The 23,869-nt window shown below is 43.9% G+C and overlaps 1 protein-coding gene across 6 annotated transcripts in view; it reads right to left on the bottom strand.

Moving 5' to 3' along the window:
* The window catches only part of MCCC1 (methylcrotonoyl-CoA carboxylase 1), an 82,945-nt gene extending 60,883 nt beyond the window's left edge, over positions 1 to 22,062 (bottom strand). The window contains exons 1-4 of one of the 6 annotated variants that reach the window (XM_023187491.1): positions 21,827 to 22,056; positions 16,391 to 16,437; positions 14,299 to 14,435; positions 8,642 to 8,737 (exon numbers count right to left, since the gene is read on the bottom strand). In XM_023187491.1, coding sequence (XP_023043259.1) covers positions 8,642 to 8,737; positions 14,299 to 14,435; positions 16,391 to 16,437; positions 21,827 to 21,915 — 369 coding nt within the window. In that variant the 5' untranslated portion in view covers positions 21,916 to 22,056. Of the gene's footprint in view, positions 1 to 8,641; positions 8,738 to 14,298; positions 14,436 to 16,390; positions 16,438 to 20,957; positions 21,769 to 21,826 lie in introns of those variants that run through there. The other 5 variants (XM_023187492.3, XM_023187493.2, XM_023187494.2 and 2 more) reach the window with 5 other exon arrangements.
* Between the last annotated feature and the right edge of the window lie 1,807 nt (positions 22,063 to 23,869).

Raw genomic sequence — 23,869 nt, 5'->3', positions numbered from 1 at the left:
TGTCCCCATAATTCAATCACCTCCCACTGGGTTCCTCCCACGATACGTGGGAATTGTAAGAGTTACAATTGAAGATGAGATGTGGGTGGGGACACAGACCCAAACCATATCATTTCGCTCCGGGCCCCTCCCAAATCTCATGTCCTCACATTTCGAAACCAATCATGCCTTCCCACAGCCCCCCAAAGTCTTAACTCATTTTAGCATTAACCCAAAAGTCCACAGTCCAACGTCTCATCTGAGACAAGGCAAGTCCCCTCCACTTAAGAGCCTGTAAAATCAAAAGCAAGCTATTTACTTCCCAGATACAATGGGGGTATAGGCATTGGGTAAATACAGCCATTCCACATGTGAGAAACTGGCTAAAACATAAGGGCTACAGGCTCCATGCAAGTCTGAAATCCAGCAGGGCAGTCAAATCTTAAAGTTCTGAAATGATCTCCTTTGACTCCACGTCTTGCATCTGGATCACACGGATGCAAGAGGTAGGTTCCCACGGTCTTGGGCAGCTCCACCCTTGTGACTTTGCAGGGTATAGCCCTTCTCCTGGCTGCTTTCACAGGCTGGTGTTGAGTGTCTGTGGCTTTTCCAGGTACATGGTGCAAGCTGTCAGTGGACCTACCATTCTGGGGTCTGGAGGACGGTGGACCTCTTCTCACAGCTCCACTAGGCAGTGCCCCAAAAGGGACTCTGTGTGGGAGCTCTGACCCCACATTTCCCTTCTGCACTGCCCTAACAGAGGTTCTCCATGAGGGATCCACCCCTGCAGCAAACTTCTGCCTGGACATCCTCTGAAATCTAGGCGGAGGTTCTCAAACCTCAATTCTTGACTTTTGTGCACCCACAGGCTCCACAACATGTGGAAGCTTCCAAGGCTTGGGGATTCCACCCTCTGAAACAACAGCCCAAGTAGTACCTTGGCCCCTTTTAGTCACAGCTGGAGCAGCTGGGACTGAGGGTACCAAATTCCTAGACTGTACACAGCAGTCTGGCCTGGCCCAAGAAACCATTTTTTTCTCTCCTGGGCCTGCGGGCCTGTGATGGGAGGGGCTGCCACGAAGACCTCTGACATGCCCTGGAGACATTTTCCCCATTGTCTTGGGGATTAACATTTGGCTTTTTGTTACTTATGCAAATTTCTGCAGCCAGCTTGAATATCTCCTCAGAAAATGGGATTTTCTTTTCTATCACATTGTCAGGCTGCACATTTTCTGAACTTTTATGCTCTGCTTCCCTTACAAAACTGAATCCCTTTAATAGCATCCAATTGAATGCTTTGCTGCTTAGAAATTTCTTCTGCTAGCTCCCTAAATCATCTCTCTCAAGTTTGAAGGTCGACAAATCTCTAGGGCAGGAGCAAAATGCTGCCAGTCTCTTTGCTAAAACATAACAAGAGTCACCTTTGCTCCAGTTCCTAACAAGTTTCTCATCTCCATCTGAGACCACCTCAGCCTAGACTTCACTGTCCACACTGCTATCAGTATTTTGGGCAAAGCCATTCAACAAGTCTCTAGGAAGTTCCAAACTTTACTACTTTTTCCTGTCTTCTTCTGAGCCCTCCAAACTGTTCCAATGTCTGCCTGTTACCCAGTTCCAAAGTCACTTGAACATTTTTAAGTATCTTTTCACCTGTGCTCCACTCTACTGGAACCAATTTTCTGTATTAGTCTGTTTTCATGCTGCTGATAAAGACATACCTGACACTGGGCAATTTACAAAAGAAAGAGGTTTAGGCCTCACAACCATGGTGGAAAGGCAAGGAGGAGCAAGTTACAACTTACATGGATGGCGGCAGGCAAAGAGCTTGTGCAGGGAAACTCCTGTTTCTTAAAACCATCAGACCTCATGAGACTCATTCACTATCATGAGAACAGCACAGTAAAGATCCACCCCCATAATTTAATCACCTCCTACCGGGTTCCTCCCATGATATGTCAGAATTGTAGGAGCTGCAATTCAAGATGAGATTGGGGTGGGGACACAGCAAAACCGTATCAATAACTAAAAACAAAAGGAGCTATCTCCTTGCGAAGATAAAATTCAGTCGTACACTCTGGGAACAGCCTTAAGAAGTTTAACTAATTTCTCTTAGGAAGAACAATTTAATATACCCAAACCATGATGTTCTTGAGCATCTGAATGGATTAAAAGGGAAAACAACAGCACCACTACTATTACCAGCGGGCTAATTCCCTTGTTTCAGGCATGTATTGAGCTGCCACTTCACCCTGGTGGTCACAAGATTGCAAACCTGTCGAGATTGTTCATTGCACAGTACTAATATGTCTTTATTAGTAAACACAGAAAACTATTATCTCTTGTCCTCCTTAATGTCTGCCAAAATAATTTCTTCCAAACTTTTAGTTTGTATTTACTTTGCTCTGTAACTTGCTCAAGAAGACACATACAAGCAAAGTTGTTGGTTCTACTCTCAAGCACAGTTTGCCAAAAACTTCAAGCAAAAATGAGAAGTGTCCTTTCCATGGTGAAGCGGACAAGTCATGGTCTTTAAATTCTTATCACCAAGTGTAAGGTACATGGATGTGCTCTGGTCAAGGAACAGGCTGAGGCAGACGTCCAGGCCTGCATGACTCAGCAAATTTACGGCACAGGCACATACTGCACTTGTTATATAACTGTTTGTGTAAGCTCATACTTGGCTTTATGCCACTATTGTCTGTAAAAGGTATAATTGCCTGGCTAACGCTGTTCAGGGGCTCTTGGGGCACAGCTCGGCTCAACATGGCTTGACATGGTGGGAGTGTTGGCACCCAGAGAGAGAGAGAGAGCGAGCCAAAGTTGTCCGTCTTGCAGCCGGACAGGTGGTAGCCAGGACACAGCTTGGCTTGCTCATGCCCAGAGAGAAAAAGGTTAAGCTGCTGACCCTGAAGGCAAAGGAGAGCCAGCTATGCAGCTGCAAGCATGGGAGTGGCAGGAGCCACAGAGCCAGAGCAGACAGCTAAGATAAAGGTGAACAGTGTGAGAGAGCTGGTGTAACTAAGCTGCTAATAAGAGCTGCTGCTGAATAAAACCATATTCACCTGCCTATGGCCCCCTAAGTGTTTTTTCTGCTCATCCACCCACTCTCCTCAGACTTCAGCATGGGCTGGACAGACCCTGGGACCTGACACCAAGAATTTCCTACCTTCATCTGTGATACTTAAAACATATGGGCTTCCTTTTGGTCAACCACAGAGTACCTGTATTTAGTAAATAACTTGCTATATGCATTTAAGTTACTTGTCACTGATTTTCTAGTACCTGTAATAAAGTTCCTAATTCTTGGTAGCACAAAAAAAAAAAAAAAAAAAAAATGGAGCACTTTTATAAAACATTCATGCCCAGGAGCTACTTCAGATAACTGAGGGGACTAAAGTATAATACACATATAGAAAACTGCATTTGCCCTAAGTGTACAGCTCTTACGTCCACAGTTTACTTAAACTGAACACACCTGTGCAGCCAGTGCTCGGCTCAAGAATCACAACATCACAAGCATTCCAGAAACTGCTTCATGCTCCTTTGCAGTTACTACAGACCTCTTCCACAAGGCAGTGCAACAGTCTCTTTAAAAGCTCAGGGGGTTCTAATCTTCAGACAGGGTTAACTATGGCCTCTTTCCCAACCAGAGAAGACTGAAGACAACCGACAATCAAGAGAACTAGTGTGGCCAGAGTTGTGGCTCACGTCGGTAACCCCAACACGTTGGGAGGCCAAGAGGGAAGGATCACTTGAGCCCAGGAGTTTGAGACCAGCCTGGGAAACATAGTGAGGCTTTGTTTCAAAAACAAACAAACAAAAAATTAGCTGGGCATAGTGACGTGTGCCTACAGTCCCATCACAGCTACTTGGGAGGCTGAGGTGGCAGGATCACTTGAGTCCATGAGTTCAAGGCTGCAGTGAGCCATGATCATAACACTGCACTCCAGCCTGGGAGACAGAGTGAGACATCATCTTAAAAAAAAAAAAAAAAAGCCAGCCTAAAACATATTGATATCTTCTTGAGTTTCTCAATATAGCTATATCACCAGGCATCACCAGAAATTTAGCTCACTTATAAATTTTACTTTAATTTCTTTTTTTTTTTTTGAGACGGAGTCTTGCTGTGTCTCCTGGGCTGGAGTGCAGTGGCCGGATCTCAGCTCACTGCAAGCTCCGCCTCCCGGGTTCACACCATTCTCCTGCCTCAGCCTCTGGAGTAGCTGGGACTACAGGCACCCGCCACCTCGCCCGGCTAGTTTTTTGTATTTTTAGTAGAGACGGGGTTTCACCGTGTTAGCCAGGATGGTCTCGATCTCCTGACCTCATGATCCGCCCGTCACGGCCTCCCAAAGTGCTGGGATTACAGGCTTGAGCCACCGCGCCCGGCCTTACTTTAATTTCTATAAAAGTGCTTATGTCAAAATGGCCACATTAAGAACAATTCTAGGCTGGGCGCGGTGGCTCACGCCTGTAATCCCAGCACTTTGGGAGGCCGAGACGGGCGGATCACGAGGTCAGGAGATCAAGACCATCCTGGCTCACACGGTGAAACCCCGTCTCTACTAAAAAATACAAAAAAGTAGCTGGGCGAGGTGGTGGCGCCTGTAGTCCCAGCTACTCGGGAGGCTGAGGCAGGAGAATGGCGGGAACCCAGGAGGCAGAGCTTGCAGTGAGCTGAGATCCGGCCACTGCACTCCAGCCTGGGTGACAGAGCCAGACTCCGTCTCCAAAAAAAAAAAAAAAAAAAGAACAATTCTAGAGTTTTAGAAAACTTCTTTCAAATCACTGTACAAGTGTTATTCAATGTCCTTTACTAGATGGCCAATAGGTTTCTTCTTTAAAGTCGACATTAAAGGAAGGTTTGCTCTAATTGGCAAGTATCTTTTTATTAGAGGAGAACTTTGTAAATTATAACCCACCAAATTTCCTTTCTGATCTGGTCTGTCCCAAAGAGCTAAATAGCTTTACTTAGGCTAAATTTTCTGATTTAATTCCAACGTTCATTCACTCATGTTACTTGGCTTCTGTTCTTTTATCCTTTGTTTTCACCACTAATTTTTGCAAGACACTCCAAATCTTCAATATCCAGGCCAAATGAATATTTTTTGAAAATATTTTATTCTTTTAAAAATACTGTCTAAAAATATTTTATTATTTTCAAACATTCTTTGGAATATACTTCAAAATAAGTATTACTCCTTTCTCATTGTTTGTGTTATAGCAACTAACATGATACTATTGTAAATAGTACAAGCTTGATAAAGTCCCTCGAATTAGAATATCATACATTTGCTAGAGGGTTGTTATTTAAACTAAAAAAATGGTCTCAGAAAAATGGCCATTAAAAAGAAAGTGGATTTTCAACTCTTGAGGAGGCAGCTTAGAAGAGAAAGCAATAATAAAATAAAAAGGAAGCTCACTGGCCTACAAGAAGTAATTTTTAATTAATAAAAATTTCTAATTAAACAACACCTTCCCTTTTTCCAAAATGCAGGGAAAGAAAGTTCTACTGCTCAGTCTGGTCCAGTGAACAGGGAATGGGGCTGGGAGTCAGAATACTCTTGTTTAATCCTTTTCTCTTTCAGTGATTAGACATGTTTTGATATCAGATCACTGGGGTATCTTGATAAAAATGCAAATTTTGCATAAAATGCAAATTACAGTGGGTTTAGGGTAGGACTTAAAGGCTGTTATTGTTTTTTATTTAGAGATGGGGTTTTGCTATCTTCTACAGGCTGGCCTCAAACTCCCGGGTTCAAGCAATCCTCCTGCCTCAGCCTTCTGAGTAGCTGGGATTACAGATGTGAGCCACTGTGCCCAGTTTAAAAGTCTGAATTCCTAACAAGTTCACAAGTAATGTCAAACCTGCTGTCCATGGACCACACTTTGACGCAAGATTTACATGATCTGGAATAACATCATGCAACCTTCTGTGCATTAGATGTTACGCCCATAAGATGAAGGTAATAATACCATGGCATTTATGCTTAAACACATGATAAATACATAAAGTGATGTTTATGTTAAAGGGCCTGAATGCCTAAGGAGATGTGAGAGAGATATATATATATATATATCTCTCTCTCCATGTATTATCATCATCTTCTTACCCTCCTAAGGACCTTTTACTTCAAGCTATAACCAAAAAAGCTTTATAAACAAGCATATTTTAAATATGCGTTTGTATAAATTAATACCTATTCAGTTTAAGAACTCTATTCTAAAGAAGAGAACACTGATTTAGGGACACATCAATACAAAACAACTATACATATTCACTAATTTGAGTTAAGGACTTGGCTGGGTGCAGTGGATTACACTTGTAATCCCAACACTTTGGGAGGCTGAGGTGGGAGGAGGACTTGAGGCCAGGAGTTTGAGACCAGTCTGGGCAACATAGGGAGGCTCCATCTCTACAAAAATTTAGAAAATCAGCTGGGTATGGTGATGCAAGCCCGTAGCTCTAGCTACTTGGGAGGCTGAGGTGGGAAGATCACTTGAACCCTCACTGCTGCACTCCAGCCTGGATGATAAGTGAACCACTGTCTTAAAAAACAAAAATAAAAACAAATTGAGGACTGTGTACAAGCTCACTGGGTTGCTAGGAGGTATGCTAAAAAGAAAAGGTGTAAGATATGAGTTCTTCCCTTAGGAGAGCACAAAGGAGTTATGGAGGAGCCAATATCTATATTAAACTTGTTAAACAAAGCACTAATTAAGTATAAATATGACAAGAACAGGAAATCAAATGCTGAATGATCAATGTGCTAGAGGCAACAACGAAGAATTTTTTTTTTTTTTTTTTGAGACGGAGTCTTGCTCTGTTGCCCAGACTGGAGTGCAGTGGCCGGATCTCAGCTCACTGCAAGCTCTGCCTCCCGGGTTTACGCCATTCTCCTGCCTCAGCCTCCCGTGTAGCTGGGACTACAGGCACCTGCCACCTCGCCCAGCTAGTTTTTTTTTTTTTTTGTATTTTTTAGTAGAGACGGGGTTTCACCGTGTTAGCCAGGATGGTCTTGATCTCCTGACCTCGTGATCCGCCCGCCTCGGCCTCCCAAAGTGCTGGGATTACAGGCTTGAGCCACCGCACCCGGCGACAACGAAGAATTTCTAAGGAGCAGGAATTCAGGCGAGGGTGATGGGCAACACTACAGCAATTTACTTTTAATTGTTTTGCCTTCTTTCAGTGTTGCTGTCCCTACCTTTGCCCCCACTCCAATCATCCATTTCCCTGCCCAGAAGCCACAATGATTTTATTAAAAAGTAAAGCCGATGGCTTTACTCCTCAGCTTTAAAAAACCCCCCAATGGCTACTCAGAATGAAATACGAACTCCTTATCAAGACCTATAATGTTTTCACTTTGGGAGGCTGAGACAGGCAGAACGCTTGAGCCCAGAAGTTCAAGACCAGCCTGGGCAACAGGCAGAAAGCCCATCCCTACAAAAAATAAAAAATTAGCCAGGTGTGGCGATGTGCATCTGTGGTCCCAGCTATTTGGGACGCTGAAGTGGGAGCCTGGGAGTTGGAAGCTGCAGTGAGCCATGATTGTGCCACTGCACTGCAGCCTGGGCAGCAGAGCAAAGACCCTGTCAAAAACAAACAAACAAACAAACAACACTTGTAATGCTCTAAATGATGCTACCCCTACTTCTCTCTGCTCCATCATCTCCTACCACTTTCTTCCTGTAAGTTGGTTCTCCCAGCTGCAAACCCAACCTTCTACCTGGTGCCTTGTGAAGGAGCTCTGCCTGTTTGCCAGTGGGCTTCCTGTTAGGTTTCGCCAGTAGGGGTCACTGTAGGCAAACCTGAACAAGGAAGCTTTCCTACTCCTTGCCGCTAGGAAGCGGCGGTTGGTTCCAGTCTTCAGGTTCTTTTGGAACTCCAAGAACTAGCCTCATTAAGCCCCCTGCAGCCAGGTAGGGCCCCTCCACAGATCTGAGAACAGCTGCAGAAGGTCCCTCCACCAGTCTCTCCTACAGCCCAAAGGGTGGTTGTCAATTTCTGTTATTATTATGGGGCAATTTCAACATCCCCAGCCCGCCTTCAGCTCTCTAACACTGGTGGAACTAATTCCTCAACTAAGTTCCTTCTGCTGAAATGTCAAATGGAATTTTGGTTTTACTGACTATACCTGAATGACACAGCCCCTTACTGCCTTCACTCCAACCACACTGAACACTTTCCTCCCTTGAACACCAGCTTGTTTTCATCTCAGAGTCTTGGCAATTCCATTTGCCTGAACCGTCTTCCTTAAGTTCCTTACGTGGCCCTAGAATGAGACTGGGAAGTTGGGGTGGAAAAATATTTCTTTCTTGCTTATATTTTACCTTGAAATTTAGAGCCCTACCTACCTATTTCTCCCAAAGGATTTGAGCATGTAGTTTTGAGGACAGAAGAGCTGAATTCTCTCCTAATTTTAACTTATAATTTAGACCCTCTTTCCACCTATTTCCCAAAGTATCTGAAGTACAAAGGAGCCAGTAAAAAGGCAGCCTGGCTGAGAAATGAGATGGGACATGCCTAGTTTACAATGATAATCCAATAATCAAATGTAAAGATCTTGTGAAGGGCTAAAAATAGAAAATTTCTATAAGTAACTTTGCATCAGTTGCACAAAACGTATTCCTTTTGCACTGCAAATCTCTTCACAACCCTCACCTGTGCAGCAGAGGTCTTGGCCACTTGAATGATTTTCTCCATAGATAGGTAGCTCTGCTGGGAGGGAGCGGGACCGATGGAATATGCTTCATCTGCCTGTTTAAGAAACATCACATGCTTAGAAGACTTTGTGGCTAGTACATACTCATACACTATACAGAACTGCTTCGGGGTCATTTTATTATTGTAAATAAAAATGCCACTCCCTCAAGAACAGTGCAAAAATTGAAAAACTGAAGTACCAGCATATGTCTATGCTATAAAAATAAGCCAGTCTTAGAATCTTTTGCATGAAGAGGGTAACAAAACTTGGTTTTCATGCACAAGCCACACACTGGTGTGAAACTAAAGTGTCTCAGGATAGAAAGCAACAGACATTAGTCATGATATTATTACAAAAACAATAATAACCTTAAATGTATTCAATGCCAAAAATTTATATTTGGTAATAGAAACAAAATATGTGACAGATATACACAAAGAAAAAAGCTTACAAAGTTGATTAAAGTTTATATAATTATCAGAGTATGATGATAATGCTCCTTTCGTACATTTGTGAATTATTTTATATCATTCCTTAAAACTTTCACATAATCATAGCATCCCTTAAAGTAGACCATTTAGAGTACATCATTCATTCATCCCAAAATGTAGGCCTTACTGAAGGCCTACTATGTGCCACACTTTGAGGTGGGAGCTGCCTGTACCATAGTGAACAAATGTCCCTGTCTAGGGAGAGAGACAGACATTAAACATACACGTACACACTTAATGACAACTGTGATGAACATCATGGAGGAAAAACCAAGGGCATAAAGGCTATAGGAGGAAGGCCTGATCTGGTCTGAAGGTGGTCAGGAAATGCCTAGGAGGGAAGTCAGGGGAGGCTCCTCAAGGATGATCAAGACTTTGCCTGGCAAACAGATCAAGAATGTGGAGTTGGGAACAGGAATGGAGCTGAGGTTGAGGCTCTCAGGCAGAGAAAACAACCTACAAAAAGGTGGGAGGAAAACTGGTCCATTTGAGCGACCGAAGAAAGGTTTGTGTGGCTGGAACACAATGAGCAAGGGGTCCAGAGGCCAGAGAGGATGCTGGACAGAAAGCTGGGCACAGATTTCAAAGGGCCTATAAGAGGTTAAAAAGCTTTGGGCTTTCTCCTAAGTGAGCACACAAAGAGATCATTTTAAATGTTTTTTGTTGTTGTTGTTGCTGTCTTGTGGTTTTTTTTTTTTTTTTTTTTTTGAGGTAAGTCTTGCTCTGTCGCCCAGGCTGAAGTGTAGTGGTGTGATCTCGGCTCACTGCAACCTGTGCCTCCCGGGTTCAACTGATTCTCTTGCCTCAGCCTCCCGAGTAGCTGGGATTACAGGTGCATGCCACCACACCCAGCTAATTTTTGTATTTGTAGTAAAGAAGGGCCTCACCATGTTAGCCACGACCTCAGGTGATCCGCCTGCCTGGGCCTCTCCAAGTGCTGGGATTACAGGCATGAGCCACAGCACCCAGACTGGTTTTTACTTTTAACTCCACAAAACACAAATCTATTCTCATTCTATAAGAATATGAATATAATACAAATGCAAAGTAGCCCTTTGGTACTCCCTCCATTGCAGTCTCCTTCCAGATAGAACATCCACTATAATCAACTCGGGACATATTGTTCCATATCCATATTCCAAACTAGTCATATATGTTTATATAAACACATGCAGTTTTAGTTCTTGTTTTTACATAAATAGGAGCATACTATATAATTATCTTCTGCAACTGCTTTTTCCATTAACAGTATGTCTTGGGAGCTCTTTTTCTTGCTAGTACACATGTCTATACCTTATTTTGTTTAACATTTGCAAAATATTCCATAGTATGGCGGTATTACAGCTCATTTAATCATGTAGCTCTTAATGCGCACCTAGGTTATAATGGCAAAAACCTGGGTGTGGGCAAGGCTAAAGCAGACATTCCTGTACACACTTCTCTTAGCACATATATGTGAGCATGCCTGAAGGACAGAAACCTACAAGAATGTTTGCAGGGTTGGGTTGAAGGATATGCATAGTTTATTAGCTTCTGGTTAATCAGCCTTGAAATGGTTTTACCAATATATATTTCCATCAACATACCAGTTTCTAACCACCCTCATCAACAATGAATATTATCCACCTTTTAAATTACTGATAAGCTGGTGGACCATATAAAGGTTTAAAGCATTTAAGAAGAGGAGTAACTTAAGTACATTTTTATTTTATACTCTCAGTCTGGCTGAAAAGCAGAAAACAGACTGTTGGCTGGGGATGGGGGACAGTTAAGAGTGGAGGTAGACAGGCTACTTAGGAGGCTGCAGCATTTGGTCAAGCAAGGAGTGATAGTGGGGCCGGGCATGGTGGCTTATGCCTATAATCCCTATAATCTCAGCACTTTGGGACAACATAGTGAGACATCATCTCTACAAAAAAATTTTAAAAATTAGCCGGCCATGGTAGCAAGTGTCTGTAGTTCCAGCTACTCAGGAGGCTGAGGTGGGAGGACTGCTTGAGCCTGGGGAGTTGCGGCTGCAGTGAGCTGCGATTGTGCCACTGCACTTCAGCGAGGTGACAGAGTGAGACCCTGGCTCAGAAAAAAAGAAGGTGATTGTGGCTTTGAGTTAAGTTATAGGTGGGACGGGGTAGAAAGAAGTGGAAAGAAATGTTTGCGAAATACAATTAATAGTACTTGGTCATTTACTAGATGAGGGGGGAAGGATGTAGAGTGGGAAAGAAGACAGAAAAATGTTCAAAGACTTCTAGATCTCTGACATTATTGTTTTTATTAGCAATGGTGTTGTCCTCTATGGGGTTAGGGAATTCTGTAAGAAATGCAGGTTCAGTACAGGTGAAGGGTCATGAGTTCAATTTCAGTCACACTAGTTTGGTATCTGTGGCAATATCAAAGTGGAGATGTTGAATGGGCAGCTGTATATACATCTATCATGCTCAAAAGAAAGTCTGGGCTAAAAATAGAAATTTGTTTCTCAAAGCTACAGGAGTATTTAAAATGATCCAGAATGAGAGTATACACTGAGAAAAAGAGGGCCAAGGACCAAGTCCCAAGAAACTTCAACGTAAGGTTCTGGTAGATGGGCAGGGTCCAGAGTAAAGGACACTGGGAGAACACAAGAAGGCAAGAGGTTGAGAAAGCCATGAGAACTTATTTCTAAAAGAAGGGAGCAGTGTACAAGTTGTTAAATGCTGCTGAGGGGTAGAGTCAGCTCAGTCCTGGAGATTCCACTGGATTTTGGGACACGGATATTACCAGTCTAGTAGAGAGTGGTTGAAGACCCATCACTGAAAAATGGAAGATCCTTTTCTTTTTGACATAGGAATGTCTCCTTTTGCTTTATGTTTTGTTAATACTGTTTTTTTTTTTTGAGGCGGAGTCTCGCTCTGTCGCCGGGACTGGAGTGCAGTGGCCGGATCTCAGCTCACTGCAAGCTCCGCCTCCCAGGTTTACGCTATTCTCCTGTCTCAGCCTCCTGAGTAGCTGGGACTACAGGCGCCCGCCACCTCGCCCGGCTAGTTTTTGTATTTTTAGTAGAGACGGGGTTTCACCGTGTTAGCCAGGATGGTCTCGATCTCCTGACCTCGTGATCCGCCCGTCTCGGCCTCCCAAAGTGCTGGGATTACAGGCTTGAGCCACCGCGCCCGGCCATATTAATACTGTTAATTGACAAATCATAATTGTATGCATTTATGGCGTACAATGTGATGTTTTGCCACATGCAATGTGGAATGATTGAATCAAGCCAATTAACCTAGCCATCATCTCACTTACCTACTATTTTTCATGATAATACATTTAAAATTTACTCTCTTGCTTTGGGAAATTTTTTTTTTCTTTGACATGGAGTATTGCTCTTGTTGCCCAGGCTGGAGTGCAATGACACGATCTCAGTTCACTGCAACCTCCGCCTCCCGGGTTCAAGCGATTCTCCTGCCTCAGCCTCCCCAGTAGCTGGGATTACAGGCATGTGACACCACACCCAGCTAATTTTGTATTTTTAGTAGACACGGGATTTCTCCATGTTGGTCAGGCTGGTCTCGAACTCCTGACTTCAGGTGATTCACCTGCCTTGGCTTCCCAAAGTGCTGGGATTACAGGCGTGAGCCACTGTGCCCAGCAGGGGAAATTCTTAAAAAGACAAGAGAAGGGATCCAGAGGGATTGAACTTCGATGGGAAAAGATGGATGCAGACGTAACTAAGTCAGCAGATTCTGTGTCAGGAAGCTCAATTTTATTTTCTCTGTGAAATCAAGATGACCTGCTGCAAGTAGGTGGGTGGAGGGAGAATTGGAAGTTGGAATGAAGAGAAACAGGTATGAAATACTCATTGGACAGAATGAGAAAAAAAGTGGCTAGAGAGCCACAAGGGCCTGCTGTACATTGATAAAAGCCCGGGTGAGGCTGCTCATCATGAATCGATGCTAGTGCTTGGAGCCTTGCGGCAGGTATAATGAAGGCCAACAGTTGAATTCACCCACACTTGGAGTTATTTCTGGTGGATAAAAGCTAGTGATAGGCTGGACGCAGTGGCTCACACCTGTAATCTCAGCACTCTGGGAGGCCAAGGTGGGTGGATCATTTGAGGCCAGGAGTTCGCGACCATTTTGGCCAATGTGGTGAAATCCCATCTCTACTTAAAATACAAAAAACTAGCTGGGCATGGTGGTGCATGTCTGTAATCCAGCTACTCAGGAGGCTGAGGCATGAGAATCACTTGAACCTGGGAGGCAGAGGTTGCAGTGAGCCAAGATGAACACCCCACTCCACTCCAGCCTGGGCAACAGAGTGAAACTCTGTCAAAAACAAAAACAAAACGAAAAAAAACTAGTAATAACTCACTCATAACATTCACAAACTTCAGGGAGTTGGGTCTTTTTAGTTATAATTTTACAGATGAAGCAAGGCTCAGAGACATGAAGTGACTTGGCTAAGATCACTCAGCCAGTAAGTAGCAGTTGCTAAGAATACAGCCTGGATTGGCCGGGCGCAGTGGTTCACGCCTGTAATCCCAGCACTTTGGGAGGCTGAGGCAGGAGGATCATGAGGTCAGCAGATCAAGACCATCCTGACTAACACGGTGAAACCCCTTCTCTACTAAAAATACAAAAAATTAGCCGGTCATGGTGGTGGGTGCCTATAGTCCCAGCTACTCGAGAGGCTGAGGCAGGAGAATGGAGGCAGGAGAATCGCTTGAACCTGAGAGGCAGAGCTTGCAGTGAGCTGAGATAGGGCCACTGCACTCCAGCCTGGGCAAGAGAGCAAGACTCAGTCACAAAAAAAAAAAAGAATAGAGCCTGGATCTTTCTCCTTGTATATAGGGAATGTGGACATGAGCTACTGAAAGTGTAGTCAATGGATCAGCAACATTCTGTGAACTGTTTTAACCAATCCTCAAGGAGATAAAGACCTTCCCTGTAAATCAACTGCTCTACCAAGCACACTGCTTAGTTCAACTATGTTGTATCTGAAAAATGTTCCCAAGAATTATCAGTGAGCAGTTTGAACTTACCTACTTCAACCCTGTTAACACTAGCAAATATCAACTGTCATCATAAAGAACTGAAATACTGACACAGTAAATGAATAAACGTAAGACGTGGCTTCCAATTTTTAACACATACCATATCTACATGCATGGAATTCCTGTCAGCCTCACTATAAACTGCCACAGACTGTACACCCAGTTTTCTGGCTGTGCGCATCACCCTGCAGGCAATTTCTCCTCTGTTTGCAATGAGGACCTTGGTAATGTTTCTTCCTGTTTAAAACACCATGAAAATCACACAGAAATGTTACTGGAGAGCAAAGAATGAGAATGAGAATACGATATTAACTGGCTGATAAGGACTCGAACTGGTAAGTTCAGACTTTTTGGTAAAACTAGCAAAACTGAGCCCAAAATGACCACTTTAACTAATATTAGACAGTGCACTTCTTTTCACTGAAATTCAAGATACTCATTAACATAAATTACTCAGCCTTTTTAACTTAAAATACAAAGCAACACAAAATAAAAGATGCTTTGTTATGCCAAAGATCAAATTATAATAGTGCTAAAAATTATCATCATTAATAATAATGAATCTTTATTTTATTTATTTATTTATTTTTGAGACACAGGTTTTGCTCGTCCCCCAGGCTGGAGTGCAATGGTGCGATCTCAGCTCACTGCAACCTCCACCTCCCAGGGTCAAGCAATTCTCCTGCTTCAGCCTCCTGAGTAGCTGAAATTACAGGTGCCTGCCACCACACCCAGCTAATTTTTGTATTTTTAGTAAAGACAGGGTTTCACCACATTGGCCAGGCTGGTCTTGAACTCCTGACCTCAGGTGATCCACCTGCCCTGGCCTCCCAAAGTGCTGGGATTGCAGGTGTGAGCCACCACATCCGGCCAATAATAACTAATCTTTAATAAGCACTTTCTGTGCCTCAGGTCCTGTGCTAAAGACTCAACATTGACTTAAATTTTCACAATAATCCTAATGAAATAGATACTATCATTGTTACATCAATTTTAAAGATGAAGAAATTAATGCTGAAAGAGCTATTCTTTTCCCAAAATTACACAGCTAAAGGAAGAATCCGGGATTTCAACCTAGATCTGTGTCACTCCAGAATTTAAGGTCTCAGTTACTCTGCTCCTCTGCCTCTACCCCTATGTACACAGGTGTGTGTGGTTCTCCTGCAACACAAGTGACTTTTGTACTAGTCTACTGGCATGGCACCGTAATGACAAGCTACTGCATGTATAAAATGTACTTCTAATATCACACATGAAATAAATGTTCTTTGACAGTTCATAATAAAGTTATTTATTAAATAGAATCCATAGGCTCAACATAATAAAGTTATTTCTTCTTTAAAAAAAAAATAAGGTTGCACCCAATTCAAAAGTGTTTTTCCATGGGGCTCTATAGAGCCCAAGAGTTGTCACAGGGGCTGATGGACGACATATGTATGACTGTGGGCAGGGGAAGGAGAGCAGGGTAGGGAGAGGGTTATACCCATTCAGCTGGAAGTTATACTTTATTACACTTTTATATGTTTTATAGTTGGGAATTCCATGTTAAAGTTTATTTGGAAAAAAAGGTTTTACTACTTAAAACAGCTTTTTCAAAGCACTGCTTTAGACCATCGTAGTTATGATTTTCCAATGCAATACACTAAGAAGGTCAAACAGACAGAAAGAACAACACGGATATAAAATGTTCTCCATTATTGCCCTCTGTATTTTATTTATTTATTTATTTTACTTTTTTTTTTGAGACGGAGTCTTGCACTGTCACCCAGGCTGGAGTGCAGTGGCATGATCTTGGCTCACTGCAACCGACGACGCCTCCTGGGTTCAAGCGATTCTCCTGCCTCAGCCTCCCAAGTATCTGGGATTACAGGCACCAGGGTTTCACCATGTTGTCCAGGCTGGTCTTGAACTCCTGACCTCAGGTGATCCACCTACCTCAGCCTCCCAAACTGCTGGGATACAGGCATGAGCCACTGCACCCGGCTGCCCTCTGTATTTTAGACTTAACAGCAAGAGAGATTTGATATAAAAGAGGTGAAAACCATGACTTAACACTTCCTAGAAAATTATCATGAAAATCCAAATGTTATAACTAATTATATTACGCACATATTAAGGGATTAAACATTTCCCTTTCTTAAACACTTCCAATCTGAAGCAAAATCAAATAGAACAACAAAGTCTGTCAGTACCTGTGGTGGTTGTGTACTTCATGGTTCTTTGCCTCCACACCCATGTCCTATAACATAAATCCAAAAGGAATTATAATTAAACAGAATAGGCAACGCAATTGTTCTTTCAAAAGAATTTCAGTTTCTTAAAACATGAAACCTTAAGTCAACTAACAGTGCTTTAGTAAGGCTTTCTTAGTGGGTAGAAAACTAACCTAGAGCTCAAGCCTGTAATCCCAGCACTTTGGGAGGCCGAGGCGGGCGGATCACGAGGTCAGGAGATCGAGACCATCCTGGCTAACATGGTGAAACCCCATCTCTACTAAAAATACAAAAAACTAGCCGGGCGAGGTGGCGGGCGCCTGTAGTCCCAGCTACTCGGGAGGCTGAGGCAGGAGAATGGCATAAAAACCCAGGAGGCGGAGCTTGCAGTGAGCTGAGATCCGGCCACTGCACTCCAGCCTGGGCGACAGAGCGAGACTCCGTCTCAAAAAAAGAAAAAAAGAAAGAAAGAAAACTAATCTAGAACTCAAGAGTTAGAGATCTGGCTGTTTTCCTTCATACTACCTGTCCTTGAATGGGTCACCTAGCTGCTTGTTCCTGTGGGGAAAAGAGAGGTCAGCCTGTTACTGTGTCTATATAGAAAGAAGTAGATTTAAGAGACTCCATTTGGTTCTGTATTTGAGATGCTGTTAATCTGTGACCCTACCCCCAACCTTGTCCTTGCAAGAGACATGTGCTGTGGTGACTTAAGGTTTAAAGGATTTTGGGCTGTACAGAATGTGCTTTGTTAAACAAGTGCCTAAAGGCTGCTTGTGGTTAAAGGTCATCACCATTCTGTTAATCTCAAGTAAGAGAAAAACATTTGTCTCCTGCCCATCCCTGGGCAATGGAACATCTTGGTGTAAAACCCATTGTGTGCTTTGTTTACTGAGCAAGGAGAAAACCGCCTTTAGGAATAAGGTGGGACTTGCTGGAGCAATGCTGCTTAAAGGTTTATGGAGATGTTTGCATATGCATCTCAAGGCACAGCATTTTCCTTTAAACTTATTCATGTCACAGAGAATTTTTGTTCTTATGTCTTACTGCTGATTTCCTCCCTAAAACAATCATGTTGTCCAGCCTCTCCCTTATGTTTAAGATGGTAAAGATAATTATCAATAAATACTAAGGGAACTCAGAGACCGGTGCCTGCGTGGGTCCTCTGTAAGCTGAGCGCCGGTCCCCTGGGCCCCGCTTTTCTTTCTCTATACTTTGTCTCTGTGTCTTACTTCTTTTCTAAAGTCTCTAGTTCCACCTAATGAGAAACACCCACAGGTGTGGAGGGGTAGGCCACCCCTTCAGTTCCTGAGCTGGCATAAGACCACAGAGTCAGAGATGATTAAACAACCAAGGTATACCAACATCATCTAGTTTAGCTTTTTTGAAACCTTTTTTGGCTACTACTCACAATACAAACCACCGAGGACACACACTTCATGAAAACAGATGTTTTGTTAAAAATGACTCATTCTGCCTTTTGGTACTTTCAGTTGTATCCTATTTTATTAAAATATGTTGGTCAATCTACAGTTTGAAAAATACCAATCAAGTTGAAACATGAGACATGTTTAAAAAGTAAGACCAGAGAAATAAACGGAAGTTAAACAGGGGCAGCAGAAAGAATGTTGGCTGTGGGACCAGAAGAGCTGCGTTCTCATCCGAGTCCCTCCAATGACCAGCTTGCCCAGAGTCGAGTCACTTTACATCAGTGTTTCTCAAACTTTTTTTCATTATTACTCTCCTAATGAGAAAACTTGTAAAAGATTTTATTCCTTGCAGGAAGGGTGGGGTAAAGCTGAGCTTAGGTAAGCCGTAAACCATGAAAAAAATCTAAGATTTTCTGGCTCTCCCAAGAATCAATTTCCACCCTTTAACGGTGATATCATCCCAGTTGAGGATGCAAGATTTAATATCTTGGGCTTCAGTGTTCTCACACATGAGATGAGACTGTAAGAGGTGATCTTGAAGGTACCTCTCAGTTTTAAAAGTATTATATAATGCTATTCCAAGTCCTTGTACTAAAAGAAAATGAAATGGGGAGACAAGATGATTTGAGGTATCTTAACGAGGTAGAAATCTCAACAATTTTTAAGTTTCATGATACCTGTTTATAAAAGAAGGTAACAATGAACCATTAACCAAGAGCTGACAGAAAACAGGCCAGATTCACTTTACGAACAAAAAAGTATAACGTCTATTAAGTTTCAGCTAAAGAGGTTAAGTGGGCTGGGCGCGGTGGCTCACACCTGTAATCTCAGCACTTTGGGAGGCTGAGGCTGGGACATCACCTGAGGTCAGGAGTTCGGGACCAGCCTGGCCAATATGGTGAAACCCCATCTCTACTAACAATACAAAAATTAGCCAGGTGTGGTGGTGCATGCCTGTAATCACAGCTACTTGGGAGGCTGAGGTAGGAGAATCACTTGAACTTGGGAGGCGGGGGTTGCAGTGAGGCAAGATCACGCCACTACACTCCAGCCTGGGTGACAGAGTTAGACTCCGTCTCAAAAATAAATAAATAAATAAAAATTTTAACAATTTAAAAAAGCATAGGCAGGGAAACCAACAGATTACAGAAGCAATTCCACCTATCTTTTTGTCTATACCTAGAAGATGTGGTTATAAAGGACTAACTAACCATTTTAGATTATTCACAAAGCACAAGATAAAAGCACAGCATGTGCATTAGAAACTATGTAACTAGGCAATAGTATATACATACTATGTATATGATTATGTAGTTGAGCAGGACTAGTATTTCACTGGAGCCAAGATGCGGGAGATACCTACACATCTATATGCATCTGTACACTCACTGCCCTACAAAGCACACTCAGATGCTGCCATCCATGAGGAGCTGCTGGGAAGACCCACAGCTTTGGCAGGAGAGTTCCCTGAGCTGGCTTCCTCAGGAGGCTGCTGCTTTCCCACACCTTTCCATTTCAGCTGACCTTACCTTCTTGATCATGAAGGAGGGGGATCATCTTTCCTGATCTTTATGAAGTATTTTCTAGCTCATAGCATCATCTTCCCTTCACATTCTTCAGATAGGTTTCTGACACATTTCAAGGCCTATTCTGGGCAGATTTATCTATTAAATGGTTGTTTGTTGGTAAAGGTAGCTTAAGACTGATTAAGTTTCAAGGCTACTGTTGACCTAAAGCTTTCTTTTGCAATCTTCTAGTGAAGACAGAAGAAAGGAGGCAGGGGGAAGGGGGGGGGGGGGGAGGGAGAGGGAGAGGGGGAGGGGGAGGGAGAGGGAGAGGGAGCCCACTTAACTATAATCCTCTATCCCAACAACGTTCTGATCGTCTATTCCATTTTTCACAATTTGCTAAGCTGCAACTTAAAAGCAATGGCTTAAACAAGATTAAGAAGCTGCTTCCCTGATTCAAGGTGGCTCTATACCAGCTTACTGTCATGTCTACAATTCTGCCACGAGAAATTATTTTCTCTGAGCTACTAGAGATTCGTAACATAAAAATAGTGTAAACTATCTGCACTGTTAAGATTTTTTTTTTTGTTTTGAGATGGGATGTTACCTAGGATGGAGTACAGTGGTGTGATCATGGCACACTATGGCCTGGAACTCATGGGCTCAAGCTGTCCTCACCCTCCTCATCCTCCCAAGTAGCTGTGGCTACAAGTGTGTGCCACTACGCCTGGCTAATTTTTTAACGTTTTGTAGAGATGAAGCCTCACTATGTTGCCCAGGCTCGTCTTGAACTCTTGAGCTCAAGCAATCCTCCCACCTTGGATCCCACAGTGCTGAGAAAGTGCTAAGAATACAGGCATGAACCAACTCTCCTGGCGAAGAGCTTTACTTCTATAAGCCATTAACAACTCTAACACTCTCCAGAGAGAAAATGGGTCTATGGTACTAACCTGAAGAGCCCTGGAAACCTAAGAAAACAAAAACCAGAACAAGAAGAACATTAACATTACTTTCACCAACTTGTTTGTTTTAGATGGAGTCTCACTCTGTCGCCCAGGCTGGAGTACAGTGGCATGATCTCAGCTCACTGCAAGTTCCGCCTCCTGGGTTCACGCCATTCCCCTGCCTCAGCCTCCTGAGTAGCTGGGACTACAAGCGGGACTACGGGACTACAAGCGAGACTACAGGACTACAGGCGCGCGCCACCACGCCCAGCTAATTTTTTTGTATTTTTTTTTTTTTAGTAGAGACGGGGTTTCACCGTGTTAGCCAGGATGGTCCTGATCTCCTGACCTCGTGATCTGCCCGTCTCAGCCTCCCAAAGTGCTAGGATTACAGGCGTGAGCCACCGCGCCCAGCCAACTTGCCACAACTTTCTTATGTTTCTCTTGAGCAGTCCTACAATTAACTAAAAAGGGCATCTACAATATTTCTGGAAAAAGCAAGCAAACGTTCATTTAAATGGTTGAATTTGCGTTTATAGACTGATTTTATGTACGAGATTGTGCTTAAATCTCATTCCATGGGTTAATTCATTTGATTTTCACAACCCAAGGTACTAGTATCATCTCCAAGGTGAGAAAATTAAAGAAGAAATATTAAGTAACTTACCCAAAGTCACACACCTAGTGAGTAGCTAACTAAGACCCCAGCCTTGACTGCAGAATCTGTGCCCTTGAACACTAAACTGTCAATCTTTCCAGAATGATGGAGGATGATAACCATGAAGCAAAAGAAGACAAAGAGGCAAGCTATCTACAAGCCTGAGGGTGTTTCCACTGCCAGAGTTATTGCCACCAAAGCTTAGAGCTCAAAATTTGAAACAGAGCTGGAGTCAGGTGAGCTAGACTGAGTCATCTGATAGCGTTGTTCAAACTTGGGTACAAGAGTTTTTGACAAAATAATTTCCCAGCTCTGTGGAAGGTACATTTGCTCTTCTTGACAACTTCATTCCTTCTAACAATGAGAATGAACTCCAGGAGTCTTTTTCTGAACCGGACACCTGATGGGGCACAGCTGAACTGAAAAAGGCTTTGAGGGCATCCTGACCCCATTTCTTAACAGCTGTGTTCCATTAAGCAAGTCGTTGATCCCTTCGGGCTTCCCCGGAACCGGATTATAACAACGCTCCCACCTAAGAGGTGCTGCGAAAGCCCGATGCAAACGGCTACGAGCTGCAGCGACGGCGAGGGGGGCCTGGAGGATGGTGGGCCCAGTCCTCAGAAACGGAAAACCGGAAGCCAACGGCGCGCTGAAGCGTGGATGTGCGGAAGCGGGGAAAAAGGGAAGGACCGGTGGGGATGTCTTCCTCCCGACGCCGTGACTGCCAGCAGACCCGCCCCGCGAAAGAGGCTGGGGTTTTTCTACCGTCCTCCGCACCCCGACCCTGGGTCCTGCCGCACCTCCCACCGCTCACTCAGGTCGGCGCACCCTCGCTTCCGCTCCGCTTCTGCCCACTGCGCCACGGCCCCTCCACCCACCTCGGCGGCAGGAGCAGGCTCGGGAGACGATGCCACCGGTTCCTCTCCGCCGCCACCAGAAGGACCGACACCGCAGAGGCCGCCGCCATGTCCCTGGAGCCCGGTCGCTCCGCGACTACCCAGCACAGAGGCGGCTGCGTCCCACAAGCCAAACCCTTCCCTTCACTCCGAAGCTTCGTGACCCCCACCGGCCACCGTCGGAGCCTGAGCCTAGCTTTGGGCAGATCCAAGAATGTGAGGGCGTCTCCAGGAACACCAATCAAAGACCAGAGCCCAGCTTCAGTAGCGACGATTGGACAGTCTGGCCACGTGCTCGTGGGGGGTGTGGCCTTTGTTTCTGCGCCCCGTGGGGCCTGCGCCAACTTTAGGCAACGGCGTTCTCGGTCCTCCGCCTCCTGGTGCCCTGTCACTGTTTCTTCCTGCAGCCGGTGTAGTTCTTTTCTCTCGTCAGCTTCTGGACGAAGAACCCTGGGGAAGAAGCCAAATGCGGATGGAGAGCAGGATACACAATTCTCTAGTGCTCTCGGGGGATGAAAAAATAAATAAATAAATAAGCTAAAGTGAAAATCTTTAAACCACCTGAGCTTAAAACAGGTGTTCTAACGGACTATTGGGAAAAAGAGGACGTCAAAGAGCAAACTGAGGAATATCGAGGGAATAAAGAAACTGTAAACACTACATGCAGATGCTTCATGAGGAACGCAAGAGGGAGAAATTAGGGAAGATAAAGGAAGAAATAAATGAATTCAGGAAACCAATTTCAAAAGACTAATAAACCCACAGGTTCACAAAAAATAAAATAGTTATCTAATCAGAAATAGAGAAAAATGTACATTTGACATGATTTAAAAAACATAAGCGGGGTAAAATCACAGACATAGGAAACAAATTATAGATTTGTAAGATGCTAATTTTGCTTAACTTCAAGTGAACTTAAAATTCTGGATGACCGAGGCGGGCGGATCACGAGATCAGGAGATCGAGACCATCCTGGCTAACATGGTGAAACCCCGTCTCTATTAAAAATACAAAAAATTAGCCGGGCGTGGTGGCAGGAGCTACTCGGGAGGCTGAGGCAGGAGAATGGCGGGAACCCGGGAGGCGGAGCTTGCAGTGCTCCGAGATCGCGCCACTGCACTCCAGCCTGGGCGGCAGAGCGAGACTCCCTCTCAGAAAAAGAAAAAAAGAAAACTCTGGATGAAATGGATGATGTTACAAGAAAATACAATTTATCGACCAGGCGCGGTGGCTCACGCCTGTAATCCCAGCACTTTGGGAGGCCGAGGCGGGCGGATCACGAGGTCAGGAGATCGAGACCATCCTGGCTAACACGGTGAAACCGCGTCTCTACTGAAAATACAAAAAATTAGCCGGGCGTGGTGACGGGCGCCTGTAGTCCCAGCTACTCGGGAGGCTGGGGCAGGAGAATGACCTGAACCTGGGAGGCAGAGTTGCAGTGAGCGGAGATCGCGTCACTGCGCTCCGGCCTGGGCGACAGAGCCAGACTTTGTCTCAAAAAATAAAATAAAATAAAATAAAAATACAATTTATCAAAATAGATCCTGGAAGAGACAAAATGTAAGCAAACCATTACCATAGAAAAAATAGATAAGTTTATCAAAGAACTACCCTTGCTACCACCAAGACCCACTTTCACTTTCACCTTCACCCCTAAAAGTTACAAAAGCCCTCCATGTCTTGCAAGAAAATTCCACACAAATGAGTAGTTGACTAAAATGCTATTAATTCTGTCCCAGAGCACAAAAAAGATGGAAGTCTTCCAAATTCTTTTAAAAAAGTAAACATAACTTTGATACCAAAATCAACAAAGATACCATGCACACACACACGACAGACCAATTTTTATGAGTATCAGTGGAAAAATTCTAAATAAAATATTAACTGCTCTGGGTCCTGTGGCTCATGTCTTGTAACCCCATCACTTTGGGAGGCCAAGGTGGGAAGACTGCTTAAGCCTAAGAGTTTGAGACCAACCTGGGCAACATAGTGAGACCCCCATCTGTACAAGAAATTTTTTAAAAA

The sequence above is a fragment of the Piliocolobus tephrosceles genome, chromosome 2, assembly GCF_002776525.5.
Source record: "Piliocolobus tephrosceles isolate RC106 chromosome 2, ASM277652v3, whole genome shotgun sequence".
Taxonomy (NCBI): domain Eukaryota; kingdom Metazoa; phylum Chordata; class Mammalia; order Primates; family Cercopithecidae; genus Piliocolobus; species Piliocolobus tephrosceles.
The sequence above is the reverse complement of the archived record's forward strand: the minus strand, read 5'-3'. Positions and strand labels throughout refer to the sequence as shown.